The sequence below is a fragment of the Phalangium opilio genome, unplaced genomic scaffold (assembly GCF_054372755.1).
Source record: "Phalangium opilio isolate 3A_F unplaced genomic scaffold, DU_Popi_V2 ptg000042l_1, whole genome shotgun sequence".
NCBI lineage: Eukaryota > Metazoa > Arthropoda > Arachnida > Opiliones > Phalangiidae > Phalangium > Phalangium opilio.
The window spans coordinates 7,550,052-7,572,935 of record NW_028324166.1 but is presented as its reverse complement, the minus strand read 5'-3'; the positions used below and the strand labels follow the sequence as shown (position 1 = coordinate 7,572,935).

Here is a 22,884-nt window from a genome sequence, read left to right as displayed (position 1 = left end):
TTGACTAGGACCAACGATGATTTAACGTATAGGTATGGGTTACCAGAGTGGTCAGTAGAACTTTTCTTCCGTCACTGTTTAAAAAATGCTTCTATTCATTTACGGCTTAGGTTTTCTGTAGCAGCAGCTCGCTTTCAAGCTAATTATCAGACAAGTTTATTATATTATCTTTGAAGGATAAAATTTCAACGAATAAGCGATTTTTCTCAAAAAGGCTTCAGAACCATTATCTTCCGAAGCCTGCTATTTTGTTTATAGATATAGAATGTACAAAATTTCATATTCAACCCCACTTGTGTTATGTACAAGTTGGGAAAACCAAAATATTAGCTCGCCGAGTCGAGAGGAGAGCTAGAACTACAAACAAACATATTTACCTAGATATGCAATCATTGCTCTTTATTGATTAGCAATTGCAGAAGTTAAAATTAATGAATTATTAAAATCATTTAAATTATACAGTAAAGAAGACGACATTTTTCACCCAAACACTATCCTCCAGTCCAACTACAACTATACTCTTAATCTGCCAGCATGATTTTTAAGTTCATACATTGACAAAGCTTATTTATCTCATGGACAAACCAAACGAGAATGCTCGCAAAAGAATGCAAGCTTCAAACCTTTAACCTAATAACGATCAGATTTTAAACTGATCTAGTTACCACCATCAGTTCTATTAAGAAGCCTAGAATTACTCATTTTAATGTGTATTTAACTTTCGGCTCACTCTAAAACTAAAGACATCGTTACATTTTGCAATGTCGAATTCAAGGTATAGCTTATTTAATTCGGTTAAAGGAGGTTTTTCTCAAACAATTTAATAAATCTGTTTGATATTATTTTATCGTGAGTTACTTATCATACTTCTAGTTAAATCGTTTTAAGAAAGGTTTTCCCAACATCGTTTGAACGTTAGTTGTTATTGACGTTTGACGCTTAGAGTATGCCTCTTTCGCGGTTGTCTGGAAATTAGGGGTATATAAGGCAGCCGATTCTGAGTAAGTGATAAGTAAAAGCGCGTTCGTGTGAACCTTGATGGAAGCCCCGCCTTTCAAAGGCTAGACGTTTTTCGTAAACCTAGCCTATCGCCACGTATGCATTAAGCTCACCGATCATAATGGAGTAGTAGCCAATGTGGCAGATTCGTATCCGTGTAGGATGGACAATGTCTAAAGCATTATGGTGTTTAGTATCCAGTAAGTTTCAACAGGTGTCCAAGTGGGATGGACAAAGACCAGAATATGGGGGTGCTAGACAGATTGGTGAAGATAGATAATGGAATAGTGTCCAGTTTAAGTGTGTTATTAGACCTAAGTGGATAACAGTTTTCTTGATTTCAGTAAACTATGAATTTGTTCTAGAAATTGAAAACAAACTTGCTCCGATTTGCTAACTGCATGTGAACGTGGTCCTCTGGGGTTAACAACAGACAGACAGTCACACACACAGACAGTCAGGAAGATAGATACGTCGAGAACAGAACCTCTCCGTAACATGCGTCACTCGTAGAGGTAAAAAAGCCAAGATCAATGTCTAAATAAACGTGATATTATACATCGCAATATCGGTTTATTTGAAAAAGTAGAGCGAACCAGTTAGACGCACGAAATTCTCACAGCCTGTTAACCCTTAGGGTAAATTCATTTATTTTAGCAAAACTTTTAGGGTTATTCATCTTGAGATGGATTCAATTGTTTTGGATGACCTCTGTGAATCTCCATTTTGGGTATGTTACGTTTTATTTTTTTGTTTTCAGGGCTCTGATTTAATAGCTATTAAATTGTGTTATAATATTATAATATTAGGCATGTGTGTACAATTATGGCGAGTTTAATTATTTTCAACAGGACGCCAATTTGACATGGTACACTGATAACCCGGATTTAACTCCTTGTTTTCAAAAAACCATCTTGGTTTGGGTGCCATGCGCAGTACTATGGCTCTTACTTCCATTAGAAGTTGTGCTAATCGCCAATTCGAAACGTCTAAGCGCCCGTTGCTCTCGTCTTTCCATTGAGAAAAGTGTAAGTCCTTTTATTCCTATCATCGTTGTACGGCACAATTTGCACTGTACAGTATGAGCGTGTTCTTGGTACTGTTTAATCGTTCCAACCGAAAAGCTCCTAAAACGAAGGTCCTACTTCTGCTTTGTTGTTTCAGTTTCTGGCTTTGTTACTCGCCGCAATTACCGTTTTAAAATTTGGTAGACAAATTTACCATGGAAATTATCAAATCGTTGACAATTTGGCGGTCGGCCTTGAATTTGGAACTTACGTAAGACATTAAAAAAAAAAGTCCACGTCTAATTTTTCGATGAAATAAATTGAAGTAGCGTGTTGTAGATGTTGGCGTTGTTCCTCATAATTTACGGCAGAGGGGGTGGCACGGTGTTGTCCGGGATCCTGACATGCTTTTGGTTCCTCTTAACGCTAGCGCAAACTATCACACTGAGATCCACCATCATGAAATACTATTTACACGTAAGGCAAGGTTTTCCATCCATTTTTAGCTAGGCGTGGTTATGCAATAACCGGACTGTAGTTTTTGCGATATTGACATATGTGTCTTGCGCTTGTCTGTGAATCCCGGGTACACCAAATACAAGCGTGGCTGGAAACGGATTAAGGCACTTTCAACCTTGCGAAACAAAATAAGTTGGCTGAAATTGGGTCCATCATATGAGTTTACTGGTGTTATCCTGACTTCGGATATACGAGAAACATGTTTGTCAAGAACCAAGGGCGGGAATACGCGCACTGTGGCTAGAATAAAAGATTAGTTTTCAGGGTAAAAGGGCACTATTGTTGGGTTGGTGTTATTTGCTATATATATTGGACACAAAGAATGACTAATACAATTCTTTGAGCAAGTGAGTACTCCAACCGCGTTGGATCATCTCGTACATCCTTTTATCGAGCTAGAAAGCATAAGAAACTAACATGTATTAAGCACCACCAACCACAACTAGCTAATACGGAAATTTTAATTTGCGTTACTTGTATAGTGATAATGATAACGGATAAATAAATGTTTCAGGGCAACAAAGATGACTATTTTGGGTTGGTAATTCAGTCACTAATTTACCCTTTAGTAGTAGTTACCCTCGTATTACACTCACTGACTGACAACGAGGTTGACGATGGGAAACAAACGTGTTCAATGGAAGACAAATTGGTAATATTCTAGATTTTTTAACACCATTCGATAGTATTTATAAGAGCTCCTGTTTCTTCATTACTTGATATTGCCGTTCCCGAATTACCTCTTATTGAGATTTTAACCTAAACAAGTGTATTATTTTAAAACATTTTACCGAAAAGAGTTTAAAGACTATTATATTATAACTTAAAGAAATCAAGAGAAGATTATGCGTCGTTTTGTTCACGCATGGTACATTCATGGCTTACCAGGTAAACATGTTCTTCTTTGTATTAACCTTAATTGAAAGAGTTATTACATCGAAGCTGATTGTATTTGAACAAAAATTCTTCTAATTTTTTCGATTAAATTCTTCAATTGTAGCACGCTGTGGAAAGGTTGGAAGAGAAGCCTCGAGCCATCGGACGTATTCGAACTGAATGACTCAGAGCAAGCGCTGACTGTCTCACGCCTTTTCGAAAAACACTGGAAGACCAAAGCTAAGACGAACAATTCCGGTGATGAAAAGGAAAGCTTTTCGGGAAAACGAATCGGAACAAAAAGTCAAAGCAAATCCATCACTTGGTCCTTGTTGAGGACAATCGGTCCTTGCTTGATTGCTGGAGTGGTCTTTCAATTTCTTTCCGACGCAGTGTCTATCGGTCCGGCCCTTTTGACAGGGTAATCAATTTTACTTTTTCAGTCATGTATAAGAAACTTCATCCGTGATTATTTTTGGCAAATCAAAAAAAAATAAGATCAAATATAAAAAAACCAAGATTGTAAATGATTATCACCTAAAACATGAAGCTAAGTTCTTTGGTTGCTGTGAGTTGGTTCTTTGCTTTTCTAAAGGGTAGAGAGTCCTATCACTTGAGCAATAACATTTTCTGTTTCTATTTTATAAATCTGATCCAACCAGAGGTTAATATGGCTGGAAACGTTGTAATTAGTTTAGTAAACTTTGGAACCGAGTTAAGCAGTGCACTCACTTTTATTTTCAGTTCCATTATTGATTATTCTATGAGTGAAGATCCTTTATGGAAGGGCATATTCTACACTTGCCTTTACGGTTTAGCCGGTCTTTTGCAATCCTTGTTGGAAGAAGGCAGCGCCATTTTCCACACCAAACTAGGACTTAGACTCAAATCCGCCACCATGTACGTTCTGTACAAAAAAGTGAGTTAGTGATATCGTGATAGTGTGATGCTAGTTCATTACTGAGATTCTTTGAAACAGACATTTCGCTTGACGAGCAGTGATCGACGTGACTTGACAATGGGGGAAATACTGAACACGATGTACGTGGACACAAACAGATTCCAAATTCTGTCACCGCAACTGGGCCTCTTGTGGTCGGTCCCGGTACAATTAGTACTGTGTTTCACCTTCATGTATCGAGAACTGGGCTATTCAGCTTTTGCTGGTATCCTACCTATTTTCGTTCTTCTTCCGCTCAACTATATCAGCACTAAGAAATACAAAGAACTGCAGGTAAATTTTATCCAACTAAAACAATACCAGACTGTTATCGGAACCATAGACATAGAATAATAACAGTCTCCAGTTGTAGGCGTCGATGAAGTGTTAACAGCAATTTATAGTGCGTCTTTTAAAAGAGTTGGCATTTTAAAAATATTGGCCGGGAGAAAAAGAAAATATAGTAAATATTCTTCCCTTCCGCTTCCGCGCATGCGATATAATAGGCATCTCAAAAGTTCGTTAAATATTTTCCAAAAGTGTCCCACTGTAGAATTCCAATATTATACTTCTCTACTCTGTTTTTATTAATTTTTCGTGGCAACGATGTCATTACTCGTTCTATATTAATTTTTATGGGAGTTTTCACGATTTCAATTTCAATCTCGTTTCTTAGATTGAACTGATGAAGCTGAAGGACAACAGAATGAAAATGATGAGCGAAATCTTGAACGGAATCCGCGTCTTGAAGTTGTACGCCTGGGAGAGATCGTTCCAGAGAACGGTTCTTGAAATCAGAAAAAAAGAAATTGCACTCATGAAGAAACAAGCCCTCTTTCAAGGAATAAATGGATTTATATCTTCTCTAATACCGGTTTTGGTAAGAAAGTAAAAACTTTAACAAGAAGTTGTTTGTTATAATCGATGATGGGGCATATGAAGGTGTAGAGATTACAGCTCCATGTTAGTTTTTTCTCCAAGGGTTCTCACTCGACTCAAAGGACAGATGTCCCTGAAATCTCTAGTCTTTTTCTGAGCTCGAGAAAGGCAATAACGCCACATTTCAGAAATGGAATAAGATCACGGGTTGTTCTACTGGTGGCCGTTATATTTTTCTATTTAGCTTTTAAACTTCAGGACTTACACACTCTTTTACCTCCATATTGATTTTAAGTTACTAACGATAATGTTTCTAAATCTTCAGATTACATCACCGTGTTTCGCCATGTACGTATTAATTGACGACGATAACGTTCTCACCTCAAGGAAAGCTTTCGTGTCCTTTCAGTTGGTGCGATTACTAGCGATGTCAATGCAAATGCTTCCAGATTTAGTAAATACCCTAGTTTTGGTAAGAATTGTGTCAGGGAGGGTCAAAAGATAAATCTAGTATTAGCTTCTCCCAATTCATTTATTAACTGATTTTCGATTGTCAAAGATTTTAAAGTTTCTTGATTTTTGAAAAATTTAAACTTTGACCTTTTTTGGTACATACCTATTTTCGAATATTATCAAAAGAATATATAATATAGCAAAATGTTTCGGTTTCCCACCTTTGTGTTTGCCACAAAAAATAAAGGTATTTTCATTAGTAGTAAAGCTGGCATTTGAACCCCTGCTATCTCAATTTTTTACTAGTAACTGTTAGGAGTCACTGACCATGGATAGATTTAATTTTAGAAGTAGGAATAGAGCACAGAGTAATGTGGGCGCGCGTCAAACTCCCGGATCCCTGCCACGGGACGGAGGGATATGAAGGAAGAGGTAAAAAAGAATTGCGTATTTTCCGCCGTCCCCGTCAGCAACGTTATCAAAACGAAATTTAAGTGAGCCAATAAGATAATTTAAACTTTTCGTTACGTGTTGGAGGGAGGGGCTCTATACTGGGCTATGAGTCGGACTGAAGTAAATACTAACCGTTCTCCGTTCCTACTTCTAAAATTAAATCTATCCCTGCACTGACTACGTGGGGTAGCAATATTTATTATTTAAACTGTTTAACCTTTCGCATGTTTCATTGATATCAAAAATACGGAATTACACTAAACAATTTTTAATAGACGAATGTCTCGGTAAGAAGAATTACAAACTTGTTGAGTCGTCGGGAAACCGAGCAATACGTGGAAAAGATGACTAGCGACGCCCAATATGGTATGTTAATTAATTAGGGACTTGAAATAACGTGATTATAGGTCGCTTGTTATATCCGGCAGATATTCCTACATAAACAGATAAATTTAAGTTCAAAATTATTTGTGGTTAAAAGGTAGAAGCGCAAACTTGAGCGTGGAGAAACAAACAATTGAAGGAACGTCTTCAGAACTTAATCCTCTAGTCTGGGGCTGGGGCATAGGTGTAAAAAATTATCAACCTATAATAGTTCTAAAGATATTCTGAGTGAGATATCTCTAGGCCTTGCACAAAAATAATTTTGAAGGAAACCCTGCAAGACTCAACTATCTCCTTTAACAATCTTACTTGTAAAATAAGCTAATCAATATGTCGTTTTTAAAGAGGATTTAATGGACTGAAGTCTCTTATAGATTGTTTCCAGATATTTTTATCTAGCCGCTTACTATTGGTCAATTTTGACCAGTGTTAAAATAATTTTCTTCTATAAAAATTTCAGCAATTGAGATTAAGAAGGGAACGTTTCATTGGAACCTGGAAGAGCCAGTAGCGGCGTCTCTTTGGGACCTCAATTTGACTGTTTCACGTGGTTCGTTGGTAGCCGTGGTGGGTCCGGTGGGTTGTGGCAAGTCTTCCCTTTTGTCCGCTCTGTTATCCGAGATGCAGAAGGTGGAGGGAGAGGTGAGAGTGACTGGGAGAGTGGGATACGTCACTCAACAACCCTGGATTCAGAACGCCTCACTCAGAGAGAACATTCTGTTCGTTGACGACATGGACCAGAAAAGGTACAACAACGTCATACGCGCTTGCGCCCTACAACCGGACTTCGGCCAGCTACCCGCTGGCGACCAAACGGAGATCGGAGAAAGAGTATGTATTATTGAAACATAAAATTGTTGTGAGAAAACAATTGAATTATGAAGAAGCGGCGTCGGAGTTAAAAAGCAAAAAATAAAAAGTGAGGTGAAGTCATTGATAGTAAAAAAACTAGTATAATCAGGCTTTCGCAATCCTATGCAATGTCCGTTTATTCGGGCGGGAAGGAGTATAAAAGGAGAGGAATTTGGGAAAGTTGGTTCTAACTAATCATTACGAGATTTTTTTGAACATAGTACATTTTGTGATAGTTTACTAATTTTACATGATAGGGTATCAACTTGAGTGGTGGTCAGAAGCAAAGGGTCAACGTGGCCAGAGCAGTTTATCGTGATGACGATGTCTATCTCTTTGATGACCCTTTGGGCGCGGTTGACTCACATGTGGCTAAATATCTGTTCAACGAAGTCATCGGACCAAATGGATTACTTCGAAAGAAAGTAAATAACGCAAATCTTAAATTTATTATGAAAGTTCTTAGCGTGCATTAATCTAAATGAGTTGTCGACGTTTCGTTTCGACTAAAACCATATAGTTGGTGAAAATGGCGTCACGGAAAGTAATCAGTGTCTTTACCGTGAAATAAATTTCAGCTGACTTCTCGTATATACATATTAATTTAAGCTGCATACATTTTGATTTAAATCTGCATAGCAACTTCAATAATAGCGGGTCGAAAAGTGATCGAAGTATGTAGATGCTGAAAGTCTATAGCTATAGAAATAAACCCTTATGAGTGACTCGCTTTTGAAAGTTCCATCTCTTCTGAAATTCTTTGCAAGCTCTACAATTACTATTTCAACTTGTTACAGACGAGAGTTTTGGTGACGCACAACTTAAGCTTCATCCGAGAAGTGGACGAGATCTTCTTCATGAACAACGGACAAATCATCGAGAGGGGAACTTATGACGAAATCATGAGTCGCCAAGGAATGGCCAGAGATTATTTCGCGCAACACATGAGTGACGAGAATAAAGAAGAACCGTCGTGAGTTAATTTGCAGCTATATCTAAACTTGCTACCGCCAGTACGTAGTAGACCAGTTTTGAAACAAATGATGTTGTTGTTACAATCCAATGTGTACAGATTGGTGTCTAAGTGGGATAGACGATAACTAATGGATGGGAGAACTAGTAAAAGAATAATGGCTGAATATTGATTAGCGCTTAAAAAGATAGATTACGTTATGAAATACATTTCACCTAATTTCTGTGAACTGCGAACGCGGTCCGGAAATTGTGAATACCTTTGCTCAGATTTGCCAACTGCGAACACTGTGCTTGTGTAACAACAGCAAACATTTAGACAGTCTCGTCCAAAGTAATACTTCTTCGTGACGTCATCGTCACTCGGAGAGGTTTAAAGCTTTAAGTCGTAGAAATTAACCACTTACAAAGCAAAATAACCATGGGGCGTGTACTAACTGTAGAGATAGCATTATTTTAAAAAATTAGAATTCTTTCAAGTTGAACACGCTTTGCTAATTTATGAATTTTGGTAATAAAATATTTTTAGTACGTTAACTATCAAAGCTGACAGATTTCATCTTCCATCAAAAGGAAAAGTCGCAATTGAAGATGAGACAAAACTCATGACTATAGAGACACTCAAAGAAGGAAATGTATGTACTCTTAATATAAGAGGGGTGTTTGGACTTTTCTTGGCTTCTTGAGAACTAATACTGTCTACAAAATTTTTTCCTTTTGGAAATGTTATTCAATCCAAGGGCAAAACGAACTGTGGTGGGATATTTTTTGGCTTTGCACAATTATAAATTTTGAAGAAAACCCTGAAAAGGCTCAACTATCTCATTTAAAAATCTTATTTGAAAAATAAGCTAATAAACATATCGTTTTTAATGAGGATTTAAAGGCCTGAAGTCCCTTTTAGATTGTTTCAGATATTTTTTAACTAGCCTCTTACAATTGTTAAATTTTCCAGATATCCGTATCAGAATACAAGCAATATTTTAAAGCCTATGGTATAGTCTGGTGTGCTATCTTCGAAATGACAGCCACCAGTATTGCAGTTTTTAGTTTCGCGTCCGTGTACTGGCTGTCACTGTGGTGCGCGGACTCCAAGGAAGATTTTAAAGCGAACCCAGACTTGAAGGCAGCCCGTATAGCGGTCTTAGTTGTTCTTGGTCTAAGCCAAGCCATTGCGGTGTTTAACGCTATAATCATAAACAATTTTCGCTGTTTACGAGCGGCAAACTGTCTACATGAGAAAATGCTTGACAGTGTATCTCGTTCTCCCATGTCCTTCTTCGACACGACCCCCGTTGGAAGGATACTCAATCGTTTCTCCCAAGATATCGACGCCCTTGACCAGCAATTACCTTCAATGATATTAAAAACGAATAGAGGATTGCTATATTTAGCTGTTTTTCCTTTAGGAATTGCAATATATTTGCCATTATTCATAATTCCATGCGTTGCTGTTGTCGTTGGATATTTTTTACTTCAGGTAGGAACTCGATTTAAGTTTTCTATCATTAGTAAAATATTTAGCATCAAATATGTGAAATCGCATACCGCTTAATGTGTTTTGGCACATATATATTTTATTGCAAATGTTAAAGAAGGCATGCACATCATACAGTCTGCACTCATCGCGAACAATGCTTGGGGAATTACTTCATATTGTCGCATTTAAAATAAAAACATTTCACGCATATTTTGCAGCGTTTTTTGATGTCGAGCAATCGTCAATTGAAGCGGATAACAAGCTTGAGAAATTCCTTCTTGTTTTCCCACGTGGGAGGATCTGTAGCTGGCAGCACTGTCATCAGGGCGTGTGACGCCGAAGAGAACTTCGAAGGACAGTTTCTGAAACTGATCGACGAATGCACTGCCGCTAACTACATGATGAACATGGCCCAAAGGTATCTCATTCACTTAATTTTTTAATTCCGTCATTAAAGCCTTGCTTCAGTTGAGTCTATTTCGTTTTGGAGCGACATCTTGTCAACATCTACGCTACATTTTTACCTTTGACTTGAAAAGCGCTGCGAACGCAATGCAAATCGGACATACCAAGTCGCTACTCAAACAATAAAATGCAATTTCTTTCCAGATGGCTTGCAGTACGCTACAATATTTTGGGCAATTGCTTGATGTTTTGCACCGCAATTTTCATTATTTTGAGCAAAGGGACTCTGCCTGCTGATTTTGTAGGATTGATCTTGTCTAATGCCGATCGGGTAAGCGATACCAATAGAGTCAAAGCGATTAAATCAAAATCTATATTACAAGTTAAATTAAAAATCTCGGCTGGTTTTCCGTATATACTGAAGCAGGAATGAATGGAGGCGAGTTGGAATGGCTAAGGTCAAATCATAATAGGCGTGAAATGATCTTGGAAACATCTGGCGTGGCTTATTTTATGTTAGCGACGTCATAGACTGACGAAATACGATTATTTCCCGCTTAAAAATTTTCATTGGCTACCAAAAAAGTGAAAATTCTTCCACTAACTCCACCCTCTATCCGCTCGGTCCCTAGTTTGAAACGACTAGACATTTACCGCCTTCAGGAGATGGCTAAGCAGACGATGGGGGAGGAGCTACACTTTTCAAAAAATAAATAAATAAGGCCTCGCCATAAGTTTCTACCATCAAGGGAACACCGGGAGCCCCTTTAGCCATTCCAACCACCCTCCATACATTCCTGACTGAAGTGAAACGTCGGTAAAGTGGGACGAAACTATAGGACCAATAGTTAATTAATTAAAAAGTATTTTGAGGTGGAATTGTATGCTGCGGTTTTAATGGGAGATTGGTATAGCGAAGCGAAGCAAAATATCACCTTGTCAAGTTTAATAACAATGTAATTTTAAGTTAGGTATACCGGCCGCCGTCATTATGATTTTTCTTAAAGAATAGAAGCTATTTTGTTCACCATTCCGGTACGTTTTCAAGAATATGTTAAATTGTCGTTTCGTGACGTGGCCCTTTTAGAATTTTATTTACTTTGCTGATGATTTGCTATGCTTTTAAAATTATAACCGATTTTGGTCATTTACTCCATAAAAAATATTCCACACCGTCGTTAGTGAGAAGGGGCTGGAAACTGTAGGTTTTGCGAAAGAACCTGTTCACACCGCGATTAATGTATAGGAACAATGAACTTTCGTGTTTTGCGAAGATCACTTCTACCAAAGTATCGTAACACCTATGCCTTTTATTGCGTCGAATAAATTAAATTTTCGGTGTTCGAACGGTATCCGAACTTACCGAATCTAATTTGATCAATTACAGTGGTAGAATTTCCTCTGATCGTTTTATAATTTTATCGACATTCAAAGGACTTCTTTAGTGCAAAGATACTTCTCATACGAAACGAATCTACTAAGAACTCGATAATTCTAACTCAACTTCGAAAGTCATTGTTACCGCTTTCACCATTCCCTGCTTGATCGCGACTTTTGGTTTTAACATATATATACCAATATCCTTACAATAGAGGCATTATCAGGTCTTACCCACGAAATACTTTCTTAAATCTTATGGTTCAAAATAATAAATTGCGCGGGCTTTTCCTTCTCGTGGAAACATTATTTATTTTCTACAAACAAAGCAGTAATTAAATACTTTTTAACCGCAGCTTCTGCAAGTGTTGAAGCAATTTATCGCTGCCACTACGGGTTTGGAATCACATATAGTCTCTATAGAAAGAGTTGACGAATACTGTCGTTTGGAGTCCGAGGCAGCGTGGGAGAAACCAGAATCTCAACTTTCATCTGATTGGCCTCCTCGAGGAGAAATCATATTCCACGACTACTGTACTAGATATCGCGAAGGATTGGATTTGGTCTTGAAGGAAATTGATGTCAGGATCGAAGCTGGAGAGAAGGTGGGCGTGGTAGGGCGAACAGGCGCTGGAAAGTCGACGCTAACGCTGGCTCTCTTTCGTCTCATCGAGGGGGTGCGCGGTAAAATCGTTATAGACGGAGTGGAAGTGGACAGGTTGGGCTTGTCCGACTTGAGGTCGCGGCTGACCATCATTCCCCAAGAGCCCGTTCTTTTCTCTGGCACGCTGAGACTCAACGTTGATCCTTTTGGACACGAAGATGACCAGCAACTATGGGTCGCCCTCGAACAATCACACCTGAAATCCTTCGTATCATCACTCGAGCTGGGACTGGATCACCCAGTGGCCGAAGGAGGGCAGAATCTGAGCGTCGGGCAGCGTCAGTTGGTCTGCTTGGCTCGTGCCTTGTTGAGGAAGACCAAGATCCTCATTTTAGACGAAGCCACGGCGTCGGTCGACATGGACACCGACGACCTCATTCAAGAGACCATCAAGAAGGAATTCGCCAACTCTACCATCATCACCATCGCGCACAGAATAAACACCATCTTGGACTACGACAAGTTAGTTTACCTACCCACTAAATCGGCTTAAAATGATCGAGTAATTTGAAATCGGGTCTCGTACATAATCCCCCTGGACATAATCCCCCCGGACCAAATCCCCCTATTTTGGATTTGCCAAGACTTTTTCCCCCCGATTTTAGACGTGTTTGTACAAAATCCCCCCAGAGAAAACGTCCAGGACAAAATCCCCCAAAAGGAAAACTGCTCAACAAAATCCTACCGAAAGGATCATATTATTGAAAATCCCCCAGATAATAGGCATTTAGAAGTAAAGGTAAACGGAAGCCCAAATCCAAAGATTATCTTTAATTATAATGCAAAAGTATAATTCACAAGAGTGAAAGGTATTGCAAACAATGTTCCTAAACCAAAAGAAGTAAACTACTGATTTTGTTTTAACTTATTTCCAAAATTCCAATATTTTGGAAAAGGCGGCATTTTATGGTTAGTCAGCAATATTTTGGAAAAGGCGGAAATTTATGGTTAGTCAGCGATATTTTGGAAAAGGCGGAAATTTATGGTTAGTCAGCAATATTTTGGAAAAGGGGGAAATTTATGGTTAGTCAGCGATATTTTGGAAAAGGCGTAAATTTGTGGTTAGTCAAAAATATTTTGGAAAAGGCGGCAATTTATGGTTAGTCAGCGATATTCTGGAAAAGGCGGCAATTTATGGTTAGTCAGCAATACTTTGGAAAAGGGGGAAATTTATGGTTAGTCAGCGATATTTTGGAAAAGGCGGAAATTTGTGGTTAGTCAAAAATATTTTGGAAAAGGCGGCAATTTATGGTTAGTCGGCAATATTTTGCAAAAGGCGGAAATTTATGGTTATGAGCAGTATTTTGGAAAAGGCGGAAATTTATGGTTAGTCAGCGATATTTTGGAAAAGGCAGAAATTTATGGTTAGTCAGCAATATTTTGGAAAAGGCGGAAATTTATGGTTATCAGCAGTATTTTGGAAAAGGCGGAAATTTATGGTTAGTCAGCGATATTTTGGAAAAGGAGGAAATTTATGGTTAGTCAGCGATATTTTGGAAAAGGAGGAAATTTATGGTTAGTCAGCGATATTTTGGAAAAGGCGGAAATTTATGGTTAGTCAGCGATATTTTGGAAAAGGCGGAAATTTATGGTTAGTCAGCGATATTTTGGAAAAGGCGGAAATTTATGGTTAGTCAGCAATATTTTGGAAAAGGCGAAAATTTATGGTTAGTCGGCAATATTTTGGAAAAGGCGGAAATTTATGGTTATCAGCAGTATTTTGGAAATGGGGGAAATTTATGGTTAGTCAGCGATATTTTGGAAAAGGCTGAAATTTAGGGTTAGTCAGCGATATTTTGGAAAAGGCGGAAATTTATAATTAGTCAGCGATATTTTGGAAAAGACGGAAATTTATGGTTAGTCAGCGATATTTTGGAAAAGGCGGAAATTTATAATTAGTCAGCGATATTTTGGAAAAGACGGAAATTTATAGTTAGTCAGCGATATTTTGGAAAAGGCGGAAATTTATGGTTAGTCAGCGATATTTTGGAAAAGGCGGAAATTTATGGTTAGTCAGCAATATTTTGGAAAAGGCGACAATTTATGGTTAGTCGGCAATTCATACTATTTTCTCCATCATTGGTTCCGCTTTTCCTCGTAGGTGGAATACTACTATTTTTACTACTATCCTACTAAAAAAATTTCCACTGTGGAAAACGACCTCTAAAATAGGAATGACCCCTGAAGGGTTCGTCTCCAAGGTGGGGATTTCGTTCCGTAAGCGGGGGATTTTGTCTCCAATTTGGGAGGGATTTTGTCTCCAGTTTGGGGGGATTTTGTCTGCAAATGGGGGGATTTTGTCTTATGCCCATTTGGACGGGGGGAAATTTTTGGGGGGATTATGTCCAGGGGGATTATGGGAGTCACCCTTTGAAATCTCTTAATTCTTCATAGGGTGATGGTTCTCGATCAGGGCCGAATTGTCGAATTCGACTCTCCACATACTCTCTTGAGGAATGAACAATCAATGTTCTACATTTTGGCCAAGGATGCGAACATAATCTAGATAACATTTAAATTAAGCATCACTGTACAGATCGTTATGAGTCTAACAAAAAACCTTTATCTTTTATTTTATTACTAATAGAGCAACGTCACTTGGTGTTTTTTCTTTAGTAAACAACACATTTAAAGGGTCTCAACGAAATAAGATATCATTAATCTTTGGATCAGTTATTGCCAAAAGCGTCAATAAATTACACCTTTATTTAAAGAAATTGAGAGACTAAAAAACCCTTTTTAAAAATTTTGCTTCCATTTAAAATTGAGCTATAAGATATAACATAGAACTGAAATAGCTAACTTGTATTTTTCAGTGGGCCTATTTGACAAAAGACGTTCAGTATTTCAGCCTTAATTATATCTTTGAATAAAATGTTTAGCTAAGCATACATTTCCGAAACACATCAAATATTTTATTTCTCGTTGAAGCATTTTTTTTTGCATTAGTTTTACGATATCAAATGCCGCAGGCAGCATGAAAGAGGTTCTAACAATTCTTAATGAAACACCCTGATCAAACACTGGACAAACCGAAGGAATATCAAGCTGAATTATTCATCTTATGCTAACCCTACAGCCACCTAGATGCCTAATCGTTGCAGTTTTTGTAACTAATAATGAGGAAGTATTATTACATTAGTATTCTATGTATTTTTGACAACCTAACTCTGAATATTTAAGAAAAATAAAATTCACTATTTTTAAAATGATGGACACATTTTATAATAAAATATTTTACTTGAAGAATTATGGTGAAAAAACGTAGATAAGAATTTTTTTTTTTCAAAATTGGCGTTTTATAATCATGTTTTCAAAAGTGAAAATTTGAATATCTGTTACTCCAGGCTATTAATTTTCTACACTTATCTTTTAATTTTTTGCGTCTTTGTCTACAAAGACATTTTTTATTTATACTATTACGGGTCTTGTCTTCAAAGACATTTTATTAATGCTATTACGGGTCTTTGTCTACAAAGATATTTTTCATTATTACTATTACGGCTCGGTTCAAACTAAGAGTTAAAAGACCGCTTTTCAATTTTTATCTCAGAATTCCTATAAATTAATTCTAGATAAATCATTGTAAGAAACTTTATTCATAAAATCGTTTTAAACTTAGCTATAAAGTTTGATGCCTGGCGTGTTCCCATATGAAGGGGATTATTCCTCATAATTGACAAGTACAGCATTCCTTAAAGAAAATATTTCCTTCTAAAATCTCGCCATCTAGTGACACTCTACCCTGGAGACCAGTGATCACGTATGAGAAGGAAAGTCTAAGAGAGAAGGGGAAGGTAACTATAACGACCCAGCCCGATATCTCTCTCACGCACACCTACCTCGGCGCACAGCTGAAGAGCCAGACGTCACGTGATTCGTTAAGAATACTGGCCGTAGAAAAACTCTGATTTTCTTCCTCTCTGTTGCGCCTATTGCGCATGTGCGGCACTCTTATACAGAGCCCCAGCTCGGTACCGGTTTAGAAAGTAGGACTGACAGAGAATTTGATATCTCCGAGCTTCCTTCCCAAACGTGCTCACTGCAGAGACGAAAAGAAAGTAAAATTTTGAAACTAGGCTCTTTCACTTGACACCTGCTGAGCGAAAGGAGAAGCGTATCGAACGTAAACCCAACTAATCTCAATTCAATCCCGACCGTTCACGAAACGAGTAAATTGAGTCCTCTAGATTCTTTTACTTAACACCTGCTGCGGGAAGGGAGAAGCGTCGGTCTAGACATAAAAAATGGTATTCTGCGGTATCGTTTGCATAATGAAATCTCCTCTTCGAAAGTGTAAATGTAAAAATAAACAATTACTTGTGCGATAAAAGTACAGAGCTCTGTACCGTAAATTTAGTTCACTTTGGTAATACGCGCTGTCTAGTCATGTCTAGCACTTTAAGCAAAAAAACGTTTTTACAATGGCCAGATTATGCTTTCATATTCTGTGTACTTGGTAGTTGCGTTTGTCTTGGTCTATACTTGAAACGGAAAAACACCAAGGTCCATCATAGTGGTGTAAAAAAGCTTTCCGAATTCCTATTAGCCAGTCGCAGTTTATCCATTCTACCAGCAGCATTTTCAATGGGGGCCACATTAATATCACCAATTTCTCTCACCGGAAGTACTGGAGATATGTACGTTTATGGCGTACAAATCGCTTTTCAGCATGTTGGCATGGTTTTTGGTATTTTATTTGCGGCCTTTACGGTAGTACCGATATATCGTCGGGCAAAATACGTCAGCGTTTTTCAGGTTAGACAATAACACGCACCATCGACCGATTTTGTCCAAAGCTAAAGACAGCGTTTACCTTAGTTATTAGAAGAGCGTTTCGACGGCAATTTAAGGCGTATATTTTCCTTCATTTACATTCTATTCAAAGTAAGATTAAACATTCAGTCTTGTACACGTGTTTCTTGATAAATTTCTTGATAAATTGAGACTTACCGCAATTAAATTCTAGCTTACATTTTTGGGTTTGGTACTTTATCTTCCTGCGCTATCCTTGACCACCGTAACACCTTTCGATACTCGAATAACTACATGCATCCTTGGGTTTGTTTGCTCCGTTTATAGTTCTTTCGTAAGTAACATTGTACTGAGTGTTTCTGAAAGATCTGTTAGTATAAAGCACTGTCGGTTAGCAATGGCATAGAGGCTATAGCCAACACCATTCTATGCATTGTAAAGGGACCCACTTGTAAATATGTCACAGGCTTAGTGTGAACATCCTTTCATATACAAAGCTTAGATTATTATATACTGTTGAACTAAGGGGATGTTCCTTCTTTTGGACAATTTCGACCAGAAAATGTTCAATGACATTTTGCTTTCAGAGCCACCGTTAAGATTAGGGTATTACACGGATAACGCCTTAAATTTAATTAATTAAGAAACTGTCAGACAATGCTACTTTAATTAAGGGGTCATCCCTGAAACACTTACTTGAAAACTGTGACCAGGATGTCAAATGTCGTAGAATACTTTTGACTCGAAATTTGATAGATCTTTAACCTTAACCCGGCGGTATAAATTTGTTCAGATAGTAACACATTAATGCAAACGCAGGGTGGTTTTCGTACGGTAGTTTGGACAGATGTTCTGCAACTTATCCTGTCCATGACCGCTTTACTAATGGTCATCTTCCAAAGTAACGTCTGGTTCAACGGTCTAAGCCAACTCTGGGAAAATTCATTGGATAATGGTTTCCTCACAGAAATTTAGTAAGAATACGAATTTTACATAATTTGAGACTCATTATTAATTATTTGTTTCCAGTTGGACCGAAAGTGACGCGACACGTGCTTCAATTTGGGCATTTCTACTTAGTGGTATTGTGAATTCACTGGATACGTTTCTGATTAATCAAGCCATATTACAAAGAGTGCTTGCCGCGAAATCAAACCAAGTCGCCGGAAAGTAAGTCTGTATCTCGGGATATGTTTTCAAAATATTAACAAAATTTATAGTTCGGTCATAGCGACAGGCTTATTAATTTTTCCATTCATCATCGCGGTTACGATGGTTGCTGCAGTACTTTATATCACGTATGGACATTGCAACCCTCTCGCTCTCCCTGAACACACTGGTGTCGAACGGATGGATCAAGTAAGATAGTGACCATATTAGATGAATGATATGATCAAGTATGATATTAAAATCACCAGATGAAGAATTAAATTAGTCAATTAAATATTATTTATTATACAAAATACAGCCCACATAAGACCTGAGAACGTATGTATAGCCATCTAAGATTTCCTTGACCTCACAGCACGGAGGAGTGAGGTGAGAGGGAGCGTTAGTCTAATGTTACAGAAGTAGTAATATAAATGGAAGGGGGAAAAGGGATGGTAGGAATTTTTATCTCTGTCTCCCTCGATTCTAGCTAACGCGCACGCGCGAGTGGCGTCGGTTATTACACTACAGCCAGCTCCCACTTCCAGTTCAAAGCCGGTTTTTAAATTTGACGCATGCGCGCGGACACCTCGGCGAATGACTGAGCCAGCGTATGAGAGAGACGAGTTTAACCACCAAGCGAACTAACCCGCCTATTCACATTATTACTCCCTTTTGCCTCTCTCCTCCCATCTCACAGTTATTTTGGTCGCTGAATTCTTAGGGAAGCTGAAAATGTAGGTGAAAGAAAAACTTGTATCTTGAAACATTCTCAGGTTTCACATGGGTTCTTAACACAATATGTATCAGCTATTGTCGGCCCTATCGTCAGTGATTGATTGTGAGAGTAACACCAGGTTTCCACTTTCCAATGGCTAAATTTTGTCTTATTCTCAGATGTTTACTTACGCCATTGGCGATTTGTTCAGAGATTATCCAGTTCTCAAAGGTGTTGCCATTTCCGGAATTATCAGCGCATCTCTTAGTACATTCTCATCGTTCATCAACGCCTTCGCGGCACTAGCTTTGGAAGATTTCATTAAACCACTCTTTCCCAATTTCAACCAAAATGAAAAGTGGTCCGTCACATTGTGCATTTTTTTAAGTAAGAATTGTACGCTATTGTGTAGCCATGTGATCACGAAATAATAATCGGTCATCCTTGTATAGGTTTTTTCTTCGGTATTTTGACAACCATGATCAGTTTTGTTATGCCTTTGATAGGTCACGCAGTCAAAGCTTTTGGGATTATGAACGGAATATTCCGTGGACCATTGGCTGGAGTAGCTTTGCTTGTCTTATTCTACAAGAAACTAACAAAAAACGTAAAGGAAAACAATTCAAATACTATTATTTAACTTAAATCCAAAAGGCGTCATTATTACAGATTTGCCTTATAAGCTTGGTGACTGCTATGCTTTTCAATACATGGATAATCACGGGTAACTTCTTATATGTCTCAAAACGAAAATACACTACGCTGGAACACACCATTAACCACTGTGAGGGCAATTACTCGAGTATCAACTCGACAGTGAATATGCTCAATTCTACACCAGAGTTTGCACCAGAAATAAAAAGGTAAGTTAGCAGTCAATAAAAAATAAAATTCCTAACAATGAACCCTATTTTCGAAGCGTCTTCCTCAAATTGTATAAGATTTCCTATATATGGTACAATGTGATTGGTTTCGCTTTAAGTATCTTTGTGGGTGTTGTGCTTTCGGAAATTTCGAATTTGTTGAATGGTTTGTTTCATAAATTCATGAAGTTAAGAAACATTTTAAGTAGGAACGATTTCAATTTACAGCTCGCCAAAAGCCACGAAATATTTTCAGAATAGAAACTAAGTTAATAATGTAAGAAAAAGAACAAGATGGTTACGGTGAACTTGACTTCTATGCTTTACAAAGAATTTTTAACAGGAGCCACGCAAGTGGAAACTATCAATCAGAAGCTTTACCATTAACCACAAGACAAATCTAGATTAACAACGGAAGCTTATGCTATCATGTGTTATTTCTCATTGCAAAAACCAAATAAAGCGTGCCTTTGTTTAATTAATTAACTGCCTTTATTTTCAATTACTCCAAAAAATATGAATAAGTGTAATCAGAAATGAATGGAGGGGAGTTGGAATGGCTAAGGTGAAATTCATAATAGGCGTGAAATGATCTTGGAATCATCTGGCGTGGCTTATTTTATGTTAGCTACGTCATAGACTGACGAAATACGATTATTTCCCGCTTAAATATTTTCATTGGCTGCCAAAAAAAAGTGAAAATTCTTCCGCTAACTCCACCCTCTATCCGCTCGATCCCTAGTTTGAAACGACTAGACATTTACCGCCTTCAGGAGATGGCTAAGCAGACGATGGGGGAGGAGCTACACTTTTCAAAAAAAAAAAAATAATAAATAAATAAGGCCTCGCCATATGTTTCCACCATCAAGGGAACATCGGGAGCCCCTTTAGCGGCTTAGCCATTCCAATCCCCCTCCATACATTCCTGGTGTAATAACAAGATATTTGGTGTGATATCAAAATACATTATATAAAAACGTCTTGGTTTGGACCAAGGCCGACAAAACAAACGATGTGTGTGAGGTTTATCAATTGACTGAAGTTTCACATATTGAAATTTTTTTCTACTTATTTTTATCCACTCAATCCTTAATCAATATTTAATTCAATCAACTGATTTTACTGTTAATCGATCTAGTCCCTCTAAATTAATTGAAAAAATTACATATCTACGCTTTTTCAAGAACAATTACATTTTCGAAAACATTTTATCATGAAATTAATTGTTCTTGAAAAAGCGTAGATTAATTGTTTTGATCAAGCTGGCCGATAGCACACCCTGAATACTTAATTGTTAATTTAAGATAATTCCGAAAAGTATCTTCGCTGTAGTTTTTAAGTTATCGGTGGGGAAAAATCACGAAAAACCCATGTTAATCTCCATAGGAAATTAGCAAAAGCGGGTGAATATTACTTTAACGTTACAAAACGGTATCAAGTCATATCTACAAGGGCCTACCGGCCCTGTAGAATAGAAAGATAGTACGTTTCGGTATTCCGCCCAAATTTAGTATCAAAATAAGGATTTACCTTTAGAGATAGGCATTTAAATGTAAAAAATGTGGTGTTACTAATTATAGTTCATATTAATTCTATAGCCTAGCACTTTGATAGTGTTCTGTTAAGTTTAAAATAATTAAATACAGGTAGGGATCGATTTAATTCAGTACTAGGAATAGAGAACAGGGTAATTGGGCGCGCTATAAAGCCCAAGACTCCCTTACCCGGGACGGGGGGGGGGTATGAAAGAAGAGGCGGGTCATAGCGACAGAGGTAAAAAGAAAATACACATTTTTGGCCGGCCCCATTAGCAACGTCCCCTAAACGTAGTTTAAGTGAACCAATAATATAATTTACAATTTTCGTTACGTGTTGAAGGGAGGGGCTCTAAACTGGGCTAACCGTTCTCTATTCCTGCTTCTAAAATTACATGGATCCCTGATACAGGTAATGCAAGTTAGAAAACCAAAATATTACCTGAAATAATATCTTTCAATTTTTTTCAAGAAATGCATATTATATTGCTATTTAATGATAATACACTGCTGCTAAAATTATATATATAAATTATTCATGCGTTATTTAAAGGTCTATTCAACACTAGGTCGGAAGTTACCCAACGTACGTTATCAATTTATTCAATTGTTCCAGCATGATTGCGTTTTTTTTCATGCTAGAGGTGAATGATCTCTAGAAAACGAAGCAGCAGGGTCTATGCAAATAGTAATGGAAACTATATGGAATTTACGAGAGGTATTTCTGTGGGCGCTGCCATAACCTGTCGGCGGCCTTTATTTAGTGGCTGACATTCCCTGTCGTTGAACGCGCTCCGTAGCCTTGGCAGACCAGCTCTTTGAAAAGGGGGCGGTAACCTCGTAAGTCCCGTATAGCCCGACAATACTTATAACGATTTACGTGAGGTAATGTTCCTGAGTTTGAGTAATGAAATAGAACTATTAATTTCATTGTGAAATTAACTTTTGGTTCACACTGAATCCTTGAACACACTTTAAGAGGATGTGCTTATAGTTTTATGTTACATATTTGTAAGTACCTGCTTGAATGAAGAACCTAACTAAATTACCTTTATTACTGAAACGCAACTAGTCAAGGTCAAATTAAAACATAGGTCGATTTGTGTATTAGAGTGTTTTTGAATTGATAACCTGGGCTTTTTATACTAACTGTATAAACAACAATACCCATGAAGGATTGGTTCATAATAGAAGTCACAACGTTCCTTATTTAACAGGAGTAGAGAAAATTTGTGCGAATAGCCCCTCGATGCGCTAACTTTAACTATGTTAATATGATAGCCAGTGATCTTTATTTCAATAATTTACCTTCTGTTTTAATTGTAATAGTGCGACACAAACAGAAAACTTGAGTGAGTAGCCCCTCGATGTGAAGCGTTTAACATCGCAATCTTTACTTCAATAAATTAACTTATGTTATAGTGCGACACAAACAGAAAACTTGAGTGAGTAACCCGTCCATATGTGTTATACCCTTTACAGTGCTAAAATGATTACCATTAATCCTTACTATAATAATAGTAATTATTTTAATTGCATAACACAAACAGAAAACTTCAGTAAGTAGCCCTATGATGCGCAGCCTTTAAACTTTAAAAAGCCTG

The 22,884-nt window shown here is 37.6% G+C and overlaps 2 protein-coding genes across 6 annotated transcripts; both read left to right on the top strand.

The window, feature by feature from the left end:
* Positions 1–1,498: 1,498 nt before the first annotated feature.
* LOC149678820 (ATP-binding cassette sub-family C member 1-like) lies at positions 1,499–15,472 on the top strand. Of its 4 annotated transcripts, XM_089836758.1 has the most exons (22): positions 1,499–1,729; positions 1,809–2,027; positions 2,164–2,277; positions 2,346–2,483; positions 3,040–3,177; positions 3,355–3,413; positions 3,526–3,822; positions 4,146–4,320; positions 4,381–4,635; positions 5,018–5,221; positions 5,546–5,692; positions 6,402–6,492; positions 6,971–7,341; positions 7,620–7,787; positions 8,160–8,335; positions 8,864–8,969; positions 9,290–9,814; positions 10,033–10,232; positions 10,424–10,550; positions 11,953–12,201; positions 12,271–12,722; positions 14,655–15,472. In XM_089836758.1, exons 1-22 carry the CDS (start codon positions 1,685–1,687, stop codon positions 14,764–14,766), a joined length of 4,368 nt encoding a protein of 1,455 aa, XP_089692884.1. In that variant the 5' UTR covers positions 1,499–1,684; the 3' UTR covers positions 14,767–15,472. The 4 variants fall into 4 exon arrangements, with proteins under 4 accessions (XP_089692884.1, XP_089692882.1, XP_089692883.1 ...); XM_089836756.1 differs by having other exon boundaries at positions 1,500–1,729; positions 11,953–12,722; XM_089836757.1 differs by having other exon boundaries at positions 1,501–1,729; positions 1,851–2,027; positions 11,953–12,722.
* Positions 15,473–17,840: 2,368 nt separating this feature from the next.
* LOC149678819 (sodium-coupled monocarboxylate transporter 1-like) lies at positions 17,841–19,766 on the top strand. Of its 2 annotated transcripts, XM_089837209.1 has the most exons (5): positions 17,841–17,989; positions 18,045–18,374; positions 19,062–19,269; positions 19,335–19,489; positions 19,552–19,766. In XM_089837209.1, the coding sequence occupies exons 2-5, from the start codon at positions 18,288–18,290 to the stop codon at positions 19,747–19,749; spliced, it is 648 nt and encodes a 215-aa protein (XP_089693335.1). In that variant the 5' UTR covers positions 17,841–17,989; positions 18,045–18,287; the 3' UTR covers positions 19,750–19,766. The 2 variants fall into 2 exon arrangements, with proteins under 2 accessions (XP_089693335.1, XP_089693336.1); XM_089837210.1 differs by having other exon boundaries at positions 17,841–18,374.
* Positions 19,767–22,884: the final 3,118 nt, after the last annotated feature.

Bases quoted from the DNA above. Each gene is read 5' to 3' on its own strand.
- LOC149678820 (XM_089836756.1), top strand. From the start codon at position 1,685: ATGGATTCAATTGTTTTGGATGACCTCTGTGAATCTCCATTTTGG. The intron at 3,414-3,525 runs GTAAACATGTTC...CTTCAATTGTAG, and splicing joins GTACATTCATGGCTTACCAG to CACGCTGTGGAAAGGTTGGA. The intron at 10,551-11,952 runs GTAAGCGATACC...TTTTAACCGCAG, and splicing joins TCTTGTCTAATGCCGATCGG to CTTCTGCAAGTGTTGAAGCA.
- LOC149678819 (XM_089837209.1), top strand. From the start codon at position 18,288: ATGGTTGCTGCAGTACTTTATATCACGTATGGACATTGCAACCCTCTC. The intron at 18,375-19,061 runs GTAAGATAGTGA...TCTTATTCTCAG, and splicing joins GTGTCGAACGGATGGATCAA to ATGTTTACTTACGCCATTGG. The intron at 19,270-19,334 runs GTAAGAATTGTA...ATCCTTGTATAG, and splicing joins CACATTGTGCATTTTTTTAA to GTTTTTTCTTCGGTATTTTG.